The sequence below is a fragment of the Lonchura striata genome, chromosome 1 (genome assembly GCF_046129695.1).
Source record: "Lonchura striata isolate bLonStr1 chromosome 1, bLonStr1.mat, whole genome shotgun sequence".
NCBI classification, from domain to species: domain Eukaryota; kingdom Metazoa; phylum Chordata; class Aves; order Passeriformes; family Estrildidae; genus Lonchura; species Lonchura striata.
Genome location: NC_134603.1, coordinates 141,004,889 through 141,026,001, shown reverse-complemented (window position 1 = coordinate 141,026,001; position 21,113 = coordinate 141,004,889). Strand labels below are relative to the sequence as shown.

Below are 21,113 nucleotides of genomic sequence, written 5' to 3'. Positions count from 1 at the left end.
ACCGGGGGGACGGGGCGGCGGCGCGGCCGATCCCCGCCGGCAGTGCCGTGGCAGCGGGGCTGAGGCGGGCGGGCACCGCGCGGCCGCGGCACTTGTTCCAGCGTCCCCGGGGGTTCCCGGGAAGGAGCTGGGTTGTCAGTGCGTTCCCAGGGATGGGATTTAGAACGGACTAGCGCGATGCCAGTCAGGGGCTGCATAACGTGATATTAGGATAGGGTTTGCTAAAACGGCAGCTGACGCTAAGCCGCCCGAAGCCAGTCTTTTTTTTTTTTTTTTTTTTTTTTTTGGGGGGGGGTGTTTTGGTTTGCTGTTTTTTGGGGTCAGGGTTTTTTTTTGTTTTGTTTTGTTTTGGTTTTTTTTTTTTTTTAATGCTGGAACAGGTGAAATAGAAAGTGATGGGAGGACGAGCAAGCTCTGGCGCGTTGACAGCCGTAGCTCGGAGGGTTGAACTGGCGTGCGCCGACTAGACATTTCGGGTCAGCGTTACAAAGTAAAGATCGAGGAGCACAGTCAGGCGGCTGCGAAACCGAAGAGTCCGGAGGAGCTGCTTGTACTGCCTGATTTCCACTTTAGCGATTGCATCAGCTCGCACGTTGCGGGCGGCGCTGGCCGCGAGGCCGCAGGTGTGTGTCCCCCAGTGTCGTTGCGGCGATCGCGGCGGAGCGCGGCTGCCGCGGAGCCCCGCGGAGGAAGCGGCGCGGCGCGGCCCGGCCCGGCCGCGGGGCGCCCCCTGCCGCCGCCGCCGGCGCACAGCACCCAGCGCCGACCGGAGCCCCTCCGCCCCGCGCAGCGCTGCCGCCGGCCCCAGCCCGCCTCCGGCCTTTCCTTGGGATTCCTGCGATTCTGTTCACTCACTTTTTATTGTAGGCCTTTATTTACAAAGTATTTACAAAGGGACTTTTTTTTTTTTTTTAATCGGAACCTGGGTTTCGTTCCCCCGGCATACGCTGTTACTCGGTAGGTGCGGGGCTTTGCGGGCTGCCTCGCGTCGCTGCCAGCGGCTTTGGGAGCGGCATGCTCGCTCCTCCAGGAGCATCGCTCGCCGCCGGCTCCGAGGGGGGAAATTATCCAGGATCTGCTCGGTGCCGCGGGTATCTCTTGAGTATCAGCGGGAAATAAACCCGGGCGGGGGAATCAGGTTGGGCTGACCCCGGGGAAACGCGCACCTCAGCTGCGGGAAGCGCGGCCGGCCGTGCGAGGTGCGGCCTGGCGGCGCTGGAAAGCCCCTCTGTAGGCAGACCGGCCACACTGCGGTCAGGTGCCGAGCACCGAAACCATCGGAACACTCGCACCGGCGGAGCCCTGGCCCCGCTGAAATCCCCGTGGGTTCGCCGCCCGGGCCCGCAGCATTACCGCGGCCATTCACTGTTCACGAGCTCCGCTCGCCCAGACCCTCCACAGGGAGTTCGGGGAGCTGGTGGCATCACCTTCCCTTGAGCAGTCCTCCGGGCCGAGGGTCGCGGCTGTGGAAAGTGCCCGAACACCCCTCGAGAACCGGGCTCGGCTTCTCCGGGCAGGGCGCAGCCGGGGGCTGGGCACTCCCGAGCTGGGTCCCCCCTCGGACGGGGCGCATCTGCCGCACCCGCGCTGGGCAGCACCGGGCCGGGCGGGGGGCGGGCAGGGCCGGGCCGGGCGGGCGGCGGGCAGGGCCGGGCCGGGCGGGGAGCGGGCAGGTGTCCCGCCGCCCCGGTCCTCAGCGCCCCTTCTCCGCGGCAGGGCGCGGCAGAGCGGCGGGAAGGTGCGGCACAAGCGGCAGGCGCTGCAGGACATGGCGCGGCCGCTCAAGCAATGGCTCTACAAGCACCGCGACAACCCATACCCCACCAAGACGGAGAAGATTCTGCTGGCCCTCGGCTCCCAGATGACCCTGGTGCAGGTAAGGAAGGGAACCCCGGACCCCCACGTCAAACAGCCGCTCCGAGGCCTTTCATGGACGGGAGGGATGGGGACAGCACCTGCCAAATCTCCTCTGCGAGCCGGGCAAAGGACAGTGCTGGGTATTGCGGAGCTTTGGTGCAGCCAGCAAGACCAGGAGTCCTGTGCACATCCTTCTTCCACTCTCCTCTGGGCACCCCGATTCCAGCAGGACTGTCTCTCTCAAGCAAGAATTACCACATTTTAGCTGGAGAAGTGCTAAAGACAATCAGTAAAAATGTGTGCATGCACTCCTAGGAATAGGTGCCCTCATCCTTTCATCTCATTCATAAATACAATGAAAATATTTTTGCTTAGTCTTTAAAAATTCTCACATAAAAAATATCAGTCATGGGAGAATTCAGCACAGAATAGAAATTGTTGGGGAAATTTCAGGGAGCTACTCTTCCCTTTTGAAAAGGGGGTAGGATGGAAACTGTTCTATTGTTCTGATAATAATTGTCATCACCTGTTGCACAGACGTCAGTGTTGCCATACACTATGCAGTGGCTCAGCACACACAGTGTTGCAGGAATTATCATTGTAATATAGTTAGACATGGGGAATAATTGTTTTGTTCTCAGGTAATTCTCCCCTGAAGTGACTGGCAATTTTCTTGCTGTAAGAGGCATAAATTTTGCTGTGAATGTTTATAAATCTCACTTCTTTGTTCTCTTTGCCATCTGGTACTCTACTGAAATATGTGGTTAAATGCTATCAGTTGCAGAGTGATGCTATCTCAGGTCTGGATGCTGCAAAGATTTATGCATTGTGAATAATCTAATTTCCTTACTGCAAGCTACTGCTAGGTGCGTAAAATGAAACCCATGTGTTTGCAGGATTGGGTCCTCATCACTCTGCCTAACACATTATGTGTCACCTTGCAAAGGACACAAAGAGATCAAAGTAACCTAAAGTATTAGAAAAAAACAAGTGGTAATTCAGCTTTATTATTTTGAGTGCCCCTTCAAAAAAACCTGTGCTATGAACTTCAGTTCTAGTAATGGCAAAATGGGAATTTTTTACACTTCAGTACCTCACTATGAAACTATTGCACTAGGAAAAACACTATAGCTTTGACAAAAATAATATTAATGTCTCAGAAAATGCCAGTTATAACTGGAAGATATAGTTAAGACAACTTCTCTTGCTTTTAAAAAATATACATGAAAGGTTTAAACTATGATTACATAAACATTATCCCTTCAATGGCACAATTCAATAGGAGTATTTTATTGGACTTTAGAATACCCCTGTATTTTTACATGAGATTTAAAACATATATCCAGAATATGTGCTGGGACACTTTCACATTAATGACATATTGAAGAGTTCTGCTGTTCTTTTAAAAATGCCTCGGAATAAACAGAGAAGGGAGAAGAACTGGTGGGTTTTTGCAGGATTTCCCTCGTGGCAGCTTTGATAAATCCTGATGGGGGTAAGAAGTGTTAGCCTTTATAAAAGCATCAAGTGAGCCATGGCCACTTCTCCACAGAGTTTTATGATCTACATAAACTGTAGAATAAAATTAGAAAGAATCAGGGAGGGCTGCATTTAGCTCTGTTAGACCCCTGTGACTCTAGTGGGTTTACGCTGAAGTTGAATTTGACCGATTTTGTTTCTATGAATGGTAATATTAGAAAGAACTGTTCAAACAAGCATATCTATCATCATTTACAGAAGCACAACATCAAAGAGAAATCCCAGGTGTTTTTTTCATCTTTTTTGTGCAATGCTCTTTTAATCCAGGAATTTGATAGCATCTGTATGAGATGTAAATACATATGTCTGGCACCAGCAGTAATTCCTGAGCCACAAAGAGCTAAACAGCACACACCCTACACCTACTTTTTGGATGCTCAAAAAGAACAAGACTGTAATTCAGTTCCAAATTTTTGTTCTCGTAAGAGTGAGAGAGAGCATGCCAGGGTGTGGTCTCAGTCACACTGGGTGCATCTGAAATATCTTTCCTGAAGGCTGTGCTCGTTCAGACAAGTGGTATAACCAAGAGCAGATTTGGGACTGGGCTGTGGTGTGTATTGGAAAGCCTTGCTTCTGTCCCAGGAGGAGCACTTTGCAAAAGCATCAATCAGGGTTGCCTATAAATTGTTTTTCTGATCTAGCAATATTGGTGGACATCGTTGGAGAACCAGGAATCAGCGTATGATGTTTCCTCTGGGTTAAATGCCTTAACATTTGCTGACTTGTCTTGTATTTCCTATGCTTTTTACATTTCTCAGTGTTGTCCCATGGTGTTTGCTCCCACAGCTTTGCCCTCCTGTGGAGGCTCTTGTCTGCTGACAGTTGCTACCTCTTCCCAGCATCCCTCATGTGCTGACACCTTGTTGTCACAAGCCACAGGAAAGGCAAAAAATACTGTTAAATAACCCTTTCAGTTTCCAAATTTCTGACAAAATCCCATTTAGGGAATAAATGGTTGGGATGTCTTTTTGTTTTTCACCTGACTGGTGACCTTGGAAAAGGTCTTCAGCAGCTGCCTGGAAGACAAGGGTGGTCACAGTAATATTGATCATACAGATGTAACTCTCCTCCCTGTGCTTTTCCTTCATTTAATGAACCTTATTCCAGTATGTACCATATATCCAAAGGACCTTTTTTTCAGGACCATGGCATAGATAAAACCAATTCTTCTGTGAGACAAAGAGGCGAACATCCAGCCCTGTTTTTTTACTTTTGTTATTAGGACAAACTAATGACATGCTAATGACTAAGAACTTTTGTATATGCATGTCAAATCTTCCACAACTTTATTTTCATTAGTTTTTCTATCACTCAGTTAGCTGATTTTAAATTAATTTGTTCTACTTTACTAATACTTTGGCCTACCCCACTGTTCTTGGGTGCAGTGGGACAGTGAGGGGACTATTCCAGATGCATGTCAGACTGCAGTGCTGAATCAAAATCAGGCTCTTTCAAGGAGGTAGGATTTTGCAGGAATCATAAATCATCTTGTTTCCTAAGTAGTAGTAGCAAAACCTGGGGCAAATTCTGGGCTGACTTATTCCTGTGCAGGCCAACAAGGTCTTTGGGAGTCCTCAAGGCAAATGTTATTGCAGATTTCAGTCCAACAGTCCAAAGTTTTCTACTTCCACAACTGCCAAAGCAGGAAACTAAAAAGCAATATAGTTTGAGAAGGCATTTTATAATTTACTCCAATTAGATTCCAATTCAGAATCCAATAACTTGTCCTATTAATATGCTACATTTTCATTTGTATTATTACCACAGTGTTTGATTTATTTTATTTTAAATTTTGGTTTAGATGTTCTTGTGAAATAAAAAAGAAAAATGGCAGTATATTCCTTCCAGAAAGAAATATGAATGTGTGTTTTGTTGGAAAGAAGGTTTTTCAATAGAAAGATTTGTATATCAGTCATGTGCTGCTATGGATTTAATAATATTCAGATTTATAAAGGCATATCTGGATTACTGGAGGAGGAGAATCATTTGATGTCTGTTCCTTTTCTGAAAGTTTGGCTGCTGTTAAGCACTGAAGCAGAACAAATTACAATAAAATTGAAGATGTGTCTTCAGAAGTAAAGCCAGAGGGTCAGTATTTCATGATGCTGATATAAGTACCTGATGCTCTTAGAGAACAACTGAACTGCTGTAAAAAAATGAATGCTGGAAAGCACATCTATTATCGTTCCCTTTGGGTTTTGTCTTTTTACTTCTCAAAGAACTACAGGATTGTTACTTTACAAGAAAAGTGAGTTTCATCACGTGTTTTTTCAAGATACTTACTTCTTGGGAGGTTTATGTGACAAAGATTTTCCCACTGGCTTATATCTAAATTTTTTTTTTTTTTTTCTTTAAATTATTTTTGGAGATCACCGTATCACAGCTTGGGACCATGGGAAAGGTTGGATGTTTTTGGCTGCTTTGGTTGTTTCTTTTTGTAACAGTTTAGGTAAGTGTGGTGCAAACCGGCACTCTTGAGTGGGACCTACAGCAGTGGACAGTCAGGTTTTTAAAGACCACATGGATAGACAATGTAACGTTTGGGGCTGGCTCAAATGAGTGCTAAAACTGTTGTTGTCTTTGAAGGAGACTGCTGGTGGCTGGAGGTCAGGGTGAGCGTGCTGAGTGGTACAGCCTGTGGCCAGGCAGCCTGTTCCAGTTCACCTGGAGCTTGTCCAAGACTGAAGAGTGAGAGAGGTGTTGACTCTCATGATGCCTTAGAAATCAGGATTTTCCAGCAACATGCACCAGTGCCCAAAAACTGGAAAGCAGTTAGAGCTTACCACATCATAGATTAAGCCTAAAAATCTCTCAAATGGATTTGACTAACTTCACTTTCTTCCAAGGCTTTAATGGGCCTTGTTTTAATTGCATTTGGGATAAGAGTTTCCAGAGTGAATTTGCTGCTTCATGCTTTAGTTAAAGGTTTCTCTTCTAAAAGCTGACTTGAGGTTCTTTCAGAAGGATGGAGTCATTTAGGTTGGAAAAGACCTTTATCATCATTGAGTCCAACCATTAACCCAGCACTGGCAAGTCCACTGCTAATCCATGTCAGTAAGCACCTGGTCTAAATTTCTTTTAAATACCTCCAAGGACAGTGCCTCAACCATGGTAACTTTCACTGGGTAGCCTGTTCCAATGCCTGGCAATCCTTTTTGTAAAGAAATTTTTCCTGATATCCAATCTAAACCTCCCCTGATTCAATTTGAGGCCATTTCCTCTTGTCCTATCTCTTGTCACTTGGGAGAACAGACTGACCCCCACCTACAACCTCCTTTCAGGTAGTTGTAAAGAGCAGTAAAATCTCCCCTAAGCCTCCTTTTCTCCAGGCTAACCCCCCTAAGCTCCCTCAGCTGCTCTTCATCAGACTTGTGCTCCAGACCTTTTCCCAACTCTATTGTCATTCCCTGGAGTCTATCCAGCACCTCAGTGTCCTTCCTGAATTGAGGGGCCCAGAACTGGACCCAGCACTCAGGTTGCAGCCTCACCAGTGCTAAGCACAAGGGTACAATCACTGCCCTGGTCCTGCTGGCCACATGTTATGGTCCGGATCTTAAAATTATTAGGAATGCCTCTGCCTGAATTAAGTTGCAAATCAGACCATATGGCAAAGGATTTCAGTCTCTGACAGCACACTATTGCTGATCCAGGCCAGGATGCCATCGGCTTCCTTGGTCATTCACTAGCTCATGTTCAGGTGATGTCAGCCAGCACCCTTGGATCCTTTTCCAGCAGGCATCTTTCCGTGCACTTCTCCCAGCCTGGAGCACTGCATGCAGGGGTTGTTGTGACCCAGGGGCAGGCATTTGGCCTTGTTGAGCCTCATACCACTGGCCTTGGCCCATGGATCCAGCATGTCCAGATCCCTTGTGGAGCCTTCCTGCCCTGCAGCAAATCAACACTCCCACACAATTTGGTATCTCTCCAGATTAGTGATAAAGCTATGAAATGTAACTGGCTCTCAATACCAAGCCCTGGGGAATGCCACTGGTGACCAGGTGGATGTAGCTCCATTCACCAACACTCACTGGGCCAGGCCACCCAAACTGTTTTTTACCCAGCAAAGAGCCCACCCATCCAAGCCATGGACAGCCAGTTTCGCCAGGAGATTCTGTGGGAAATGGTGTCACAGGTTTTACTGATGTCCATGTAGACACATCCATAGCCTTTCACTCAGCTACTAAGTGGCTCATACTGTCATAGATGAAGATCAGGTTGGTCAAGCAGAACTTGCCTTTCACAAATCTTTACTGGCTGGGCCTGATCCCCTGATTGTCTTGTATGTGTTGTGTAATGGCACTTAAATCATCTGCTCCATGAAGAGCAGGAAGACAAGGTGCAATATATTTATCTCATTATGAAATAATGATCAAATACTACTATTCCTTTCTCTCATAGCAGAAGACTTAAAATATGAATCATCTTTTCATATTGATATACAGAAAGCAAAGCAATGGCATGGGAAGAATGAGCCAAAAATAAACCAAGAGTACCATGCAGCAATCACTCCTGCTAAATATAATTGCTTTTATGTATGAATCACACTAATACTACCCTGTCTTTTCTGTAAATGGCGCTTCACTGAGGAAAAATTTCAATATGTAATAAAATGAAGCATAATGAAATCTTTCTTGTGAGAGGTTGGAAAGCTGACAGTTTGGTAAAACGCTACAGTAACTGCAATCCTGTTGATTGGGACCCTGGATTGATGCATCTCTACTGTTAAATACTTGATTTCAGAATTACATTGTTATGCAGCAGGTGATTGCTGCTTAGCTGAGCAGTCTGGAGTGACTTTGCTAACAGCATTAGAAAGTGCGTGGATCCCAGCCCACCCTATCTCATTTACTGTAAAAATTACTGTGTAAATACAATGATTACAAGCAAGTAACCTTAGAAGAGAATGAAAATTACTTTGCCAGCTACAGTTTTGGTTTTCTGACCTGTCATAGTAAACGACATGGATTGTAAAGTTATGTCTTTGCCATGTGAGCACTGATCCAGTGCTCACTGTGTTTTCAGTGAAACCCTGTTTCATGTTAACGTGATTTTAAGTAAAATCAAAGTGACAGGCATAAGGCACCACTGCAAAGTTCTAGCTGGGACTCCGAACTGAAGCTTTGCTTTTTCTTTAGGCACGTAGTGTTTATTTTTCTCATAATCACTTTAGAAGAGACTATTGATCCAGAATAATTAGAAAGATATTTCTGTGTGATTTATATAGTAACCTTAGCTACAACAGACAGATGACAAAATTAGGGTCAAAATTCAGTGCTAAGGTCTACAGTTTGGCTCTCTATTAGGTAGGGTAGCATGTATTGATAAAACATGTATGAACTTGCTTTGCAGGTTGATGTAAATTAAATGGTGTGATCGTTCCCAGGTCAGAATATGACGACAGTAGTCTGGCTTTCTCTTTGTGCATATTCACAACACAAAGATGTGAACAGGGCTGTAGGCTCCTAACATCCTTTACATTCTCCTTTGCAAATGATGCTACTCTGCCTCCTTCTTACAGAGGTCATGTCAAAATGCACTTTTTCCTGCCAGCAATAAATAGTACTTTTAACACCTTACTTTATCCTTAAGCAAATATCATTAGAATGCAGGCCACTTGCCTCTGCTCTTGCTCATAGTAAAGATAGAGTTATCAGTATTTTCTATTTACTATCTTTTTGAGTTGCAGTAGAATCAAGGCCAGCATTTTCTCAGGTGTGCTTTCATGAAAAGTCACTGCAAGTACATGCATCTTATTTGGTGGTTTAATTAACACTGCTGGCACTGAAGGGTAGTCGGTGCCTTTTTGCTCATTCAGTGCTTAAAACACTGTGAAATACTTGTGTTTGAGCCTGACTTTGTAATATGCCTATATGCTAGAGGGACACTAACATGTATCCATTTTGCTAAGTCAAACTCTAGGAAATGCTCTGAAATTGGGAAGGAAGACAAAGCAGACTTCTTTAGTACTCACCTTGTGAGGAATTGCATCTTTACTATTTTTAAGCTGTCCACAACAAAAAGAGTTTGTAAAATCAGCTTCTCTGTAAAGGAAATGTTTGATTTCTGCAGTGAGTGAAAGTACATTGTCCTCTGTGTAAGACTTTCCTGATGCCCACATCTTGTCAGACTAAGAGTTCTGTCAAAATGCAAGGGAGAATTTAGGCTTTTATATATACAAATTTAGAATGTCTTTTCCTGTTCAATAGCCTTATTGTAGCCTATATAAATATCAAAGAAAATTCCTGAATATTAGACATTAATTTAATTTAGGAAGTTGGTAATGTATTGAAGGTTCATATTAAATGTTCAGGGTTTTATCTTTAAAATAATAATAAAAAAAGATTAATATAAAACTGGTATTTGGGACACCTTAATTGAAACCTTGTGATTAATGTGGTTTTGCTAACACTTGGGAAGGGTGGGAAGCCTGAAATTGGCTTCCTGTATGAGATTCCTGCTCTGCTCAGTGCTAATTTCATGGACTTCTGTTCAGATTTCTCTTGTTTGCAGTACCCTTGAAGCATACAAAAAACTCTTGAGGGCTCTATGCTTGATTTATTTGCCTAATTTCCAGGGGAAGCTAATACACATGTTTGTATGCAGGTATCAAACTGGTTTGCCAATGCAAGACGTCGCCTGAAGAACACTGTCAGGCAGCCAGACCTGAGCTGGGCTTTGCGAATAAAACTGTACAACAAATATGTTCAGGGAAATGCTGAGCGACTCAGCGTGAGCAGCGATGACTCGTGCTCTGAAGGTTTGTTGATCCTCTTTTATAGATTTTAAACTGATTAAAATATGTTTAGAAAGTATTAGATACCCTAAGTTAGCTCTAATGTTTAATCACAAATACCCTCAGTGGCTCTGCCTTTATTGTTTTTGTGAATTAGGTGCCTCTTTTGGCTCCCAACTACTAGGCAGCCTTGCAAAGCAGGATTGTGTATGTTGTTCAAGGTGGCAATCTGGCTGCATGTTATTATATTTCATTGTTGCTAAAAAGATAATGTTTTGTTCATTGCATTCTACAAGCCTATTCCTTTAGTCTGCATTAAAGGAAAAAAATGGATTACATTTATTGGTATAAAGAAATGAGAAATCACTTGACTTACTTTCCTTCATGGAAGGGCTATAGCAATATACATCATTAAAGGGTTGATTAGTGGGGCAGCTTAGATGGTAAACTGAATATTACTGTTATTTATTTGATGTATTTTGCTAACAGCTGTTTTCCATAAAGGATGTAGTGGAATTCTCTTTCTTACTAAAATTAACAAAAGCAGGATTTTTTTTTAAAGTACACTGTATTTTAATAGAATTCTTGCATTAATTCTGTCTGTGAGTGCTTTTTTTAGATGGTTGTGACATGGAGATAACAATGACAGGAACAAATCCTACAGAACATTGTCAAAAAATATGTATGTGAATTTTTAGAAGAGTATGTCTCAATTTGTACTCAATTTCAATGATCTTTGTTCCAGTTTCAGTCTGTACTCACACCTCCTGAAAACTGTGGGAATGTACTCAAATTTCTACTCACTTCCCTTGAAAAGATTGCTTGCAGAACAGTTAAAAGGGTACAGTTTAAGCAAATGTACCTAAGTATTCTGTGGTGATGAGGCAAACCAAATTTCAAGTTATGATAGTAAGAATTCAGCCTATTCACACAGCTTTTTAAATGCTTATCATTGTGTTAGGGCACTTTCCAATTTTTTTCTACCTGTCTTGTGTTACTCATGAACAAATCAGACTCAAAGATTTTTCTACAGCTAATTAATTTAGAATACCTGGAATATCTGAGAATCATGGGAACTACTATGAGCAATGTGTGAACAGAAGAAAATGGTTACTGTCTAGTTTTAGTTATATTTATTTCAATGCAAAACATGTTAACTGTTAAGTACTCAATGTATCACTGTATCTTTGTTCTTTTGTTTTCAGATGGAGAAAATCCTCCGAGAAACCATATGAATGAAGGGGGATATAACAAACCAGTTCATCACACTGTGATTAAAACTGAAAGTTCAGTAATAAAAACAGGAGTGAGACCAGAAGCAAGTGCCAATGAGGATTATGTGTCACCCCCCAAATACAAAAGCAGCTTACTGAATCGTTACCTAAATGACTCATTGAGACATGTCATGGCTACTAATGCAGCTATGATGGAAAAAACAAGGCAAAGGAATCATTCTGGTTCATTTAGTTCCAATGAATTTGAGGAAGAACTGGTGTCTCCATCATCATCAGAGACAGAAGGCAATTTTGTCTATCGGACAGGTAAGGGATATTTTTCTGCATGATTTCTATTAAAGACATCTTCAGTAGACAGTGGCTCCTGGAATAAATGTCACCTGATTGTGTTTTTTTTGAGATTTCTGTCCATCCTCTCATATCACAGTGGATAATTCCTGTCCATCTTCTTGCATGAGAGTGGATTACTCCTGTCCATCCTCTCATATCAGGATGGATAAATCCTGTCCACCCTTTTATTCTCTGGAGAAGTTCTACCTGCAGTATTACAGTTAAGTGCTGTTAATGACCACTAATGAAGCTGGTTTGCTTTTCAAATGGAGCAATGGGGATAGTTTTTGAAATGACACTTACAGGCCACTTTTTGTCAGCACTAAGACGAGCCTAAGGAAGGAGAATTTCTTCTGTATTCTATTATAAAAGGGAGGAGTAGAGGAGGACTGAAGTTCTCCTCGGCCACAGCTGGGAGGAGGAAGAGGGCTTTGAAATTTCAAGGTGGCTGTTTGTGACACTTACATGAGTCCTATGCCCTTCAGTGGAGTGCATGTGAACACCTTCCTCTGTTGAACAGCACCTTTTCTGTCCTCAGAGTGCCTTGTCCATTATGTGACCTTTGGTGCTCATGCATCTATTAGGAATACAGGCATTAGTGAAGACTAATTTCTGCATCACTCTCCTGAACTAAGGGGCCACAGATTTGGCCATTAAATACCTTGTCTTGCTGGTTTTTGAAGGGTTACACATAGTTTATTACTGTAATCTTATCAATAAAAACATACAAGCATGACGTAATGTCATCCACTGTGTTACCAGTCAGAGCAAGGCACTTGGGACTTCCTGGTTGATGCCAGTAAATTGCTGTAAATCAGGGCAAGATGAGAATTTGCTTAAGTCCCCGTGAGTCAGGGGATGCTGGAAGGCTCCTCTTGTGAAACTTCTTCTGTATTTCTTGGAGACATAAGGTGAAAAAAATTACATTTTGAAAAATACGAAGTTTTGCACCCCAGTCTCTGAAGGTCTCCACCAGTGTCTCAGGGTTTCAACTCATTGCAGCAGCCCCTTGTGTTGTGCTGGGCCTTTCTTGGCAGATTATTCTGCCAGGGAACACCCTGAGGGCAGCATCTTCAGGGATGGATATTGCTGAAAAGTACTGGAGGATTTTGCTGTAAAGATAATACAGATTTAGATTTTGTACTTGATTCCCCTTGGTTTCCTTGGCAGGCAGGTTCAGGTGCCTTTGCATCTTCTCCAGTTTGCAGCCTTTGCTCTCTCTTCTCTGGCACAATTCTTGTGGGTTTTTTGTCCACGTGGAGGGGCCACAAGGCTGACTTCTGTTGGTGGGGATTAGGAGGACGTTTGTGTGTGCAGGTTGTTGGGAATGACCAGAGAACGTTCTCTGTAGGGAAATGGGGTCTTGTGGAGAGAAAGAATAGTGCTTGCTCAATTAGTAAGTTTCAAAATAAACTCTGTTCATTTTTTTTTCTGAACATACCAAATGCATTTGGCCTGCATTACAAGTATATTGTTTGCCAGGCTTTATTTTTAAGTGAAAAGTTACTCAAGAGCAGATGCAGAAGCTCGGAAATGTAAACTTCTGGTTTTCTGTGCTTTATACCATAACCTAAAAATGGATGCAATGACTTTTTAAAATTTATAATAAATTTGCTACTGGATTAAGTTCTTCTTGACAAATTTCAAGCCGCACTGAAAAGTATGGTCATTAATGTGAAGGCTGAGGGAGGCACACTGAAACTGTATAAATTCACCAGCTGTGCTGGAATGACTAAAAACTAGTATACTTGTCCCTAAAATTCTTAAGTGACATTCCTGGAACTCCTCTTGAGACTGCATTTAAGTCTGTTCCTAAATATCTTCCTTTTCACTTTTTTTGAGAACAGACCAGCAGCTCTTAGGATATTGTTTTATTCTTTTTGCACTTTGAAAGCAGACAAGCAGCATATAGAAATAAAAAAGATCATATATATATACATAATATACATATGATATATATCTTTATATATATATATATATATATATATATATATATATATATATATACACACGTGACTTTTTTTGCTGTATCGTTGCTATATGTGTGAACATTCAGGAAATACAGTTACAAATGGGCTTTTTTCAGTTACAAGATTACAAGTTACAAGTCCCATTAATGATTTTTTGATGTTACACACGCAGGAATTAAACTTTTCATGAAGAAACATATACTTTCAAGGTATTGTCCCTTTATGAAACTTACCTTCAAATAGATGAAATTATCCACATGATTGTTATACAGGGAGAGATAAATAAGGATGACATATTTTTAAAATGTTTTTCTTTGTAATTTGAATACCTGGGTTGGCAGTTCTTAGTGCAGTATGGTACCAGACCGGTATCTGTGTTTTCAAAAATAGCTGTAATACATTTTGGTTAAGCAAATAACAGGGTATGGCTGATTTTACTATTCTTAACCTCCTGAAAGTGGCAAGTGTATTTTTAAGTGAGATATGACTACTTACAAGGAGTTCCACACTGCAATTTTTTGTAGTGCAAAACAGCTAATTTTTAACACAAAGGAGCTGTTGCAGGATTGTCAAATCCCTGCTAGACGTTTTAATTTATGAAGACATTTTAAGCAGCATTTCAAAAAGCACAGAGTGAAAACTGATTGATGTTTTATTTTTGAGAAATGTTTGGCAAGGTCGTTATGCCTGTAAGGACAGGAAGTCACTGGAGTTTAAACTAACTCTCTATTGTGCTTCCCTGGAAAAGTAGGCAAGATCATGAGTGAGCAAGTGAGCAAACAAGCTTGTAGCACATCATGAGTGAGAAGGCTTACTCGTCCTGTCTGGTTCTGATTAGGCTGGACCCTGATTTCAGGTACATCAGTGTGTCTGGAGCTGCTTTGTGTGCCCGGGGTCAGTGTGGCCACGTGCGTCTCAACAGCCTGCACCAAATTAACAGTGTACAAGTGCAGTGTCCAATAACAAAAACAAGAAATTGCAGTTTAAAGTTTAATACGGAAAACGGGCTGTAGAGGTTCCCATTTCAGTCATTAACATGCTTATAAACACGGGACCATATGCTACTCCGGCTTCATGCAACTGGGAAATCCCACATAAAGATCAAGGACAGGCTATGTAACAGACTGTTGGCCGAGCAGCCGTGTTTTCTACCTCCACACAATTACTGTGAGCTCACAGGTGCAGTGCCCACGCTGCTGTTGCCCAGCCCCAGGCCCGGGGAGCTGCTGCCGGAGGTGGCACGGGCAGGCAGTGCGGGCAGCCGGGGAGAGAGCAGCCGCCACGGGTATGGCACAGGCTCCCCTAAGCCTTTCTGTCCTAAGCTGATAGTCTTATGTGTGTAACAGGACATACGCAAGTGTGTTCACTTAAAGCAGAAAATTTCAGTTCAGATCAATCCTGGTGCAGGTATATATGCAAGTATAGATAATTGGTCAAATACGCGTCTGAAATTGATGACTGAAAGGCTTGGTTTGGTATTTTTGTTTAGTTAAAAAGCCGCGTTGGAGAACTGGTTTTCACTAACTGCTTGGCATGCAGTCACTCACAGCGGGTTCTCTGTGTGACAGGAATAAGTGAAAGCAGACTTGTCTACCCGTATTTGTTGTACAAATGCATGCAGAAATAACAGTCTTGACGGCAACAAGCACTCCAGAAATCTACAAGGAAAAGATCTAATGTTTGTAGTGAAACTGAATATAAATCTAAAGAGGCAACATCAGTCTTTGGTTTACGGATCACTAAAATGCTGACTTTTCTGTAATCAAGCTGCAGTGCTCCCTGAGTACCCTATTTGTCAGTCACCTGCAGAAACAAAATGTTCTGCATCGTTGTAGCACAAGGAAATTAAGAATTCCCAGCTTTCTGGGATATTGTTATCTAGTGAAGGAAAGAAAAAATTAAAACAAGAGTAAAAGAGATGAAATGGTAGGACAGGGAGTGCTTTCTCTGTAGGCAGATTTTTCATTTATTTCATTTTATGTGTTACTTAGCACAGTAGAAAAGCCAGAACAAATAAAAACAGTGAGGAAACTCAAGACTTGCAGGCCTGGAAAAGAGGATGGTTTTAACAAGCACTTGAACCACTGGCCGATTTGTGAAGATGTTTGATCTCTATTTTTAGACATTCGTACTCAGGAGTACACTCTGTTTCTGATGTTTTCGTTACTCCTGAGTTCTCTTTCTTCTCACCTTGCTTCCTTTCTTTCCTTTGGATCTTGCAAAGTTGGTGATTTATAAAGCACTATCCTGGGTCATTTATTGCAGCACACTGAGCACCTCTGATGTGACCCTCGGCACTCTGCAGGATCAGGCCCAGATTCCTACAGAGCACTTAAATCTGTAGCCATGCACAGAAGTACTGTAGAGAGACACAAACTGCAGAACAGTGCTGTGATTTTGTGTGGTCCTTGCCAACTTTTCCTTGCAATTTAACATTTTTAGAAATTAATGTGTAATTTAAAAATAAGCCATAAAATTTGAAAACATAATATGAACACAATGGAACCTGGTTTCAGAAACAACTCAAGGGACCTACAAAAACTGCTCACAGCAGTGACTTTTGCAAGTTGGATCTAAATAGTGCTGGAGACCTTGGGGATACTTTGAAATAAATGGTAACCTGGGAGAGCTGAAGGAGGTCTTTTTTGCAGATCCTAATGTCATCCAGAAGTGAAATGTAAAAGGTGAATGTCAAGTACAGTATTAAATGCACACAGAGCATAACTGCAATTTGCAGGTTACACAGTTAAGATCGTATTTCTGCAGGAATTTTATTATTACACGACCTGATTCATCAACTAAAATAGCATGGAATTGAGAATTGAGATTGTGTTTAATTTACTGTTCTGTTGTTTTTTCTAAAGAAAGAATAAAAGGAAATGGCTTTACTGCACAGGAAGCATCAGGTTTAATATACCAGATGTGATAGCCCAAACCTGAGAACTTTAAAGATCCCACACGTTCCCTGCTAGCTTGGTTCACTTACTGCATTTCTTTCAGTTCAAACACCAAAAATCAAATAAGCTGGTTTTTTAGTTCTCTTTAGTTTCCTGATTTCTCAGTACCTGAGCTGCAATGGGAATGTGTCAGGATTTTCTCCACATGACTCCAAAAAACGGTGCTTCATCAAAACTGAATCTTTTTTGTGGGAAGGTAGCAGTTCCAACCTCTCTCGAGTAGGAGAATGGAGGAAGAGAGCACTGGGTGGGCTGGGAACAGCAACAGCTGTGGGCAGAGCACTGTCCAAAAACCCTGGACACTCAGGAACTGCCAGCCAGCAAGGAAGAGCTTTGCCTGGAGCCAGCCCTGCTGAGAGGGGAAGCAGCACTCCGGGCAGTGCAGTTTTCCTGTGCCACTTCTCTCCACTCCATTCTTTTATTGGAAAAGAGAGTATTTGTTTTCTCACAGGTGCTGGATGCAAAAACTGCGCATTCTTAGTTTATCTGTTTGTTTTCAGATGCAAAAGGTTATGAATATTTAAGGCCTTTCTTTCCTGTTGAAACCCAAAATATTAAAGACTCCAGAGATCCGCCTCTGTGCAGATAAGATGAGCTTAAATAGCAGCATGTTTGTGCCTGTTCTGTAATTCAGGTATAATTGCTGTGGAGACCCCACAGAGCAGAGGCGGACTGTGGGCACGTCTTCTGGTTTTGCTTCTGTTGATGTCATGGCAAATTTTCCACATGCTTCAGTAAAAACTGAAGCCAGTTGTTGGCTGCAGAGGATTTTCTTCAAATCAGCTTGCCTCAGAGCAGCATGTGTCAGGACTCCTGACAGCTTTATCATTGTAGGGAATGGGATGTGCCTGCATGGATGATTTCAAATGGAAAAGATTACAACATTTGACTGAAAAAGCAGAGAAGACACCAAAAAATTCAGGGCACCAGCCATGTTTCCATGACCACAGGTTGTTGCTGCCTGTGCCGGTACAGCAAGCTTCCCTTTGTTTCTCCAAGACCATTAACATTTTCCCAATAAAATATTCACAGCACTGGCCAAAAAGCATCAGATCCCTGTGCTTGCCCAAGACCCCTCTCAGACACAGCAGGAAAAAATGTGTGGTACTGTCACCAGTCTCTGACAACTGTATGTTTTAATACTCCTCTATAGAGTTAGTCAATGCTCCAGGCCTCAGCAAGGGCTGTTCTCTGGCAAGCCTTAGACTTTATTCATTTAGTAAAGGTGTTTTCAAAGAGAAAAAAGTATTTATCCCCATTTTCCCATTGTTCCAAATGTCTTCAGAATTATGCTTGGTTTTAAAACCTGGGGCCAGCCAAAATGTGAATGTTTCAGGAAATTATGTACATGGAAAAGCACATAGTCATAAATCAGACTATTTTCCAGTTTTAGCTCTAGACTGCATGGTTAGTAATGAATATAATAGGGAAATTAGTTAGAAAATTAGCAGTTAATTTAAGGATATTTAAAGAGTGTGTGAAACTACAGCTTGGGAAAACTCATTTAGTGAAATGGTTGTGATTCCTTCTCCCCTTCTACTGCCTAGGCAGGATTTTCCCCAGTAGCCAAATTTGTGTGCAGATCTCCTGCAGCAGAAACACCAGGCTCACATACTGCCTTGCCGTGGCTTCTGCCCTGATTCAGGGGTCCCTCAGCCTTGCAAAGATCAGCCAGCTGCAGCCATTGCTGCAAAAAGAAACACTGCTCAGAGAGGAGGGCAGGGGGGCTCGAGGGAGATAATGAGACGAGGTAGATGAGCCCCGTACCAGCTCAAGCAGAGCAGCAGAAAGCTCTGGGTGCTGCAGCCCTGGTGCAAGAACAGGGACACAGCAGGGCAGCACCAGGCAGGAGCAGTGGTTTGCATCCCATGGGTTGTCTCCATAGCCTGGCTGCCTCATGCTGCCTTGGTGTGCACGCAGAGGGGCCCTGGCACTGCTGCTGTCCACCAGAATGCTTCTGGAGGCACAAAGGAGGGTGTATCTGCTCAGTCCCTTACCCAGGAGATCCAGCAACAAAATGTATCAGCTGTTTGTGCCAAAGGGGAGATGTAGGCCAACGAACTTTAAAAATATGGCATGATTTTATACATGGAATAATGAAAAAGAAGAATAAAACACTAAAACAGAGATGTGTGCTGTCACTTCATCAGAAGTGGCTTGCAAATCACACACTACTTTATATCAGTGATGGGGAAGCACTTTTGAGCAGACAAAGCCATGGCTGGAGGCAGATCACTGGGCTGTGAGCAAGACTTTTGCTGGCTCCAACACTGAAATGTGCCTGTTCTGCTCCTCAGGGCTTTTGTGGCACTGCAGCTGACTCTGCTCCTGCACCAAGACATCTGCTCATGGCGCCTGCATGAAGAAAGAGAAATGACAGGGACAAAACTCTTCTTTATTGCCCAGTGGATCACTTTTACATATGAAATCTATAATCTTCATCACGAGTTACCACTGCCTTCGGTGTTTCTTACTAACATACTAATCTGTGTGTGGTGCAAGGAAGTGTGACCAGGAGGGGACAGGGTGCAGACAAGGCAGGCACAGGCGAGACAGGGTAGTAGCAGAAGGGAAAAAAGGGCTGGACTTTTCACATTCTGGCATGGGCAATAAACTTAAAGGAATGGCAAGCCCATAAAAGTTTCACTTCTTTCTGGAAAAACATCTGAACTGAAACTTCACACCTGGCATGAGTTTTCTGCACGTCTCAGCCTCCTTCCGCCTCTGCTGGGGAGAAATAATGCGACTTTAGGTAAATCCTGGTAGATTCTGCTTGTAGTGTAGATTGTCCCTCGTGCAGTGTTACCTTGCTGCTGTTCATGTTGCTGTAGTTAAGGTTGTACCTGTGTTTCCATTAGAACCCTTTTAATCTGCAAATTTATGACCCAGCTGTAAAAATTCAATCCAGACTGAAACTTGGCATGAACAGTGTTCACTCTCCCATCTGTGGAAGGGATTTAAGCAGGTACATCTCAGTAATAACCATCTGAGTTAGGCTTGTAAATTTGGAGCATGATGACTGGTGAAAAAAACTGGGAGCTTCTCAGTAGTCCTGGAGTCTGAAATATTTTATGCCTGTGGTGGAACTAGTGAAAAACAGCTTGTTTGTATTCAGTCATATAGATGTAAATAAAGAAAATGGTTTGGGTCTCTGACTGTTTGCTTACATGCACAAATACACGCATTTTCTTTACCATGGCAAGATTTTGGTACAAGTGGCAAACACTTGAAACTCTCTGGTTGTGTGCACCAAGACAGTGTTTGATGATTCTCAAGTAGGTTAAGAAATTGTATTCATGCTGGTGCAAATGGTAGAATTTATCTATTGATTGTAATATTAAAAATTAGGGAAATAAGAGCACTGGATTGTTTTGTTTTGGGTGAGATATTTTTAAAATTCTCCTTAAAATACTGTAAAAACTGATACAGTATTGAACTGCAAAATTATTTCATTCACCATTGCGTCCTCCCATTTTAATTTTCTTTTCTAAAAAGCTACACACTGAACATGGTTGATGATATAAACTTCAGATAGTGATCTTATCTGATCCAGCAAATCCTATTTCCCTTTGCAAGTTTGTGGGTTTTAAAAGTAATTCTGTAATTTGAAAAAAAAAAAAAAAAAAAGGAAAAAACCAACCCTCCTATATGTGCTTAACTGAAATTTTTTAGGTCATTTGTCCATAATGTGAATACCAGAAACATAATGATGAGAGCAGTTTAGTGAGACCAAACTTGTGATATTCCATGTGTACTCACAGAGAAGCTTTTGAGATGGTTTTGACACAATTTGAGAAGTGGACTGAAGGGCTATCTGCATGGAAAAATGCTGGGCTGTGGATGAGTTTGTACGTACAATTCAGAAAATGTCAGGAACCTGTGGGTATTGTTTGTGAATGAGAGTTTTGTCGGCGCTTTTAAAAACACCTGTGCTGCAAAACCTTGTCTAATGTTTATCTGTAGAGTTCAATTTCTAATTATCCAGAAAACCAGAGTTGGATTCAATGATATAAAATCTACTTCCCTACAGACTTAAAGGGTATGAGATAAAGAGGCAGATGTGGAAATTACCAGTGATTACTAAAGACCTGTTGAGGTCTTTTATGCTTTATGGCATTAAATTGGCATCAAATCACCACTTTAGATCTGCTAAAGGAGAAATGTGTCCTAACAGTAAAAGCATGCAAAAGACTTGTATAAGTGGGTTGTATGTGAGCTAAAAAAAAAAAAGACCAGGAGTTTTTTAAAATAGGGAAGAGATCTGGAGAGGTAAATTACATTGTAGAAAATCTGGAAAAGTAAAAAACTATTCAAACAGAAAGAGATCAGACAAACATTTGAAGATGGAATAGCTGAAAAGAAACACAAAAATAGGTAAAGCAAAATTGCAATGAGGCATGAAATCTGTTTTCCTTAATTTTTCACAGCGGCCTTGAAACCTGATGTCAGAGACTCTATCTTTGTTCTTTCACTGATGGCCAGAAATTGAGGT

General features: G+C 42.4%; 1 protein-coding gene across 4 annotated transcripts in view; it reads left to right on the top strand.

The window, feature by feature from the left end:
• MKX (mohawk homeobox) overlaps positions 1-21,113 on the top strand; it is a 48,823-nt gene that overhangs the window by 1,125 nt on the left and 26,585 nt on the right. For 2 of the 4 annotated variants that reach the window (XM_021543034.3, XM_021543035.2), the window contains 3 exons: positions 1,717-1,876; positions 10,000-10,153; positions 11,335-11,670. In XM_021543034.3, coding sequence (XP_021398709.1) covers positions 1,717-1,876; positions 10,000-10,153; positions 11,335-11,670 — 650 coding nt within the window. Of the gene's footprint in view, positions 1-1,716; positions 1,877-9,999; positions 10,154-11,334; positions 11,823-18,918; positions 19,778-21,113 lie in introns of those variants that run through there. The other 2 variants (XM_021543037.3, XM_031503808.2) reach the window with 2 other exon arrangements.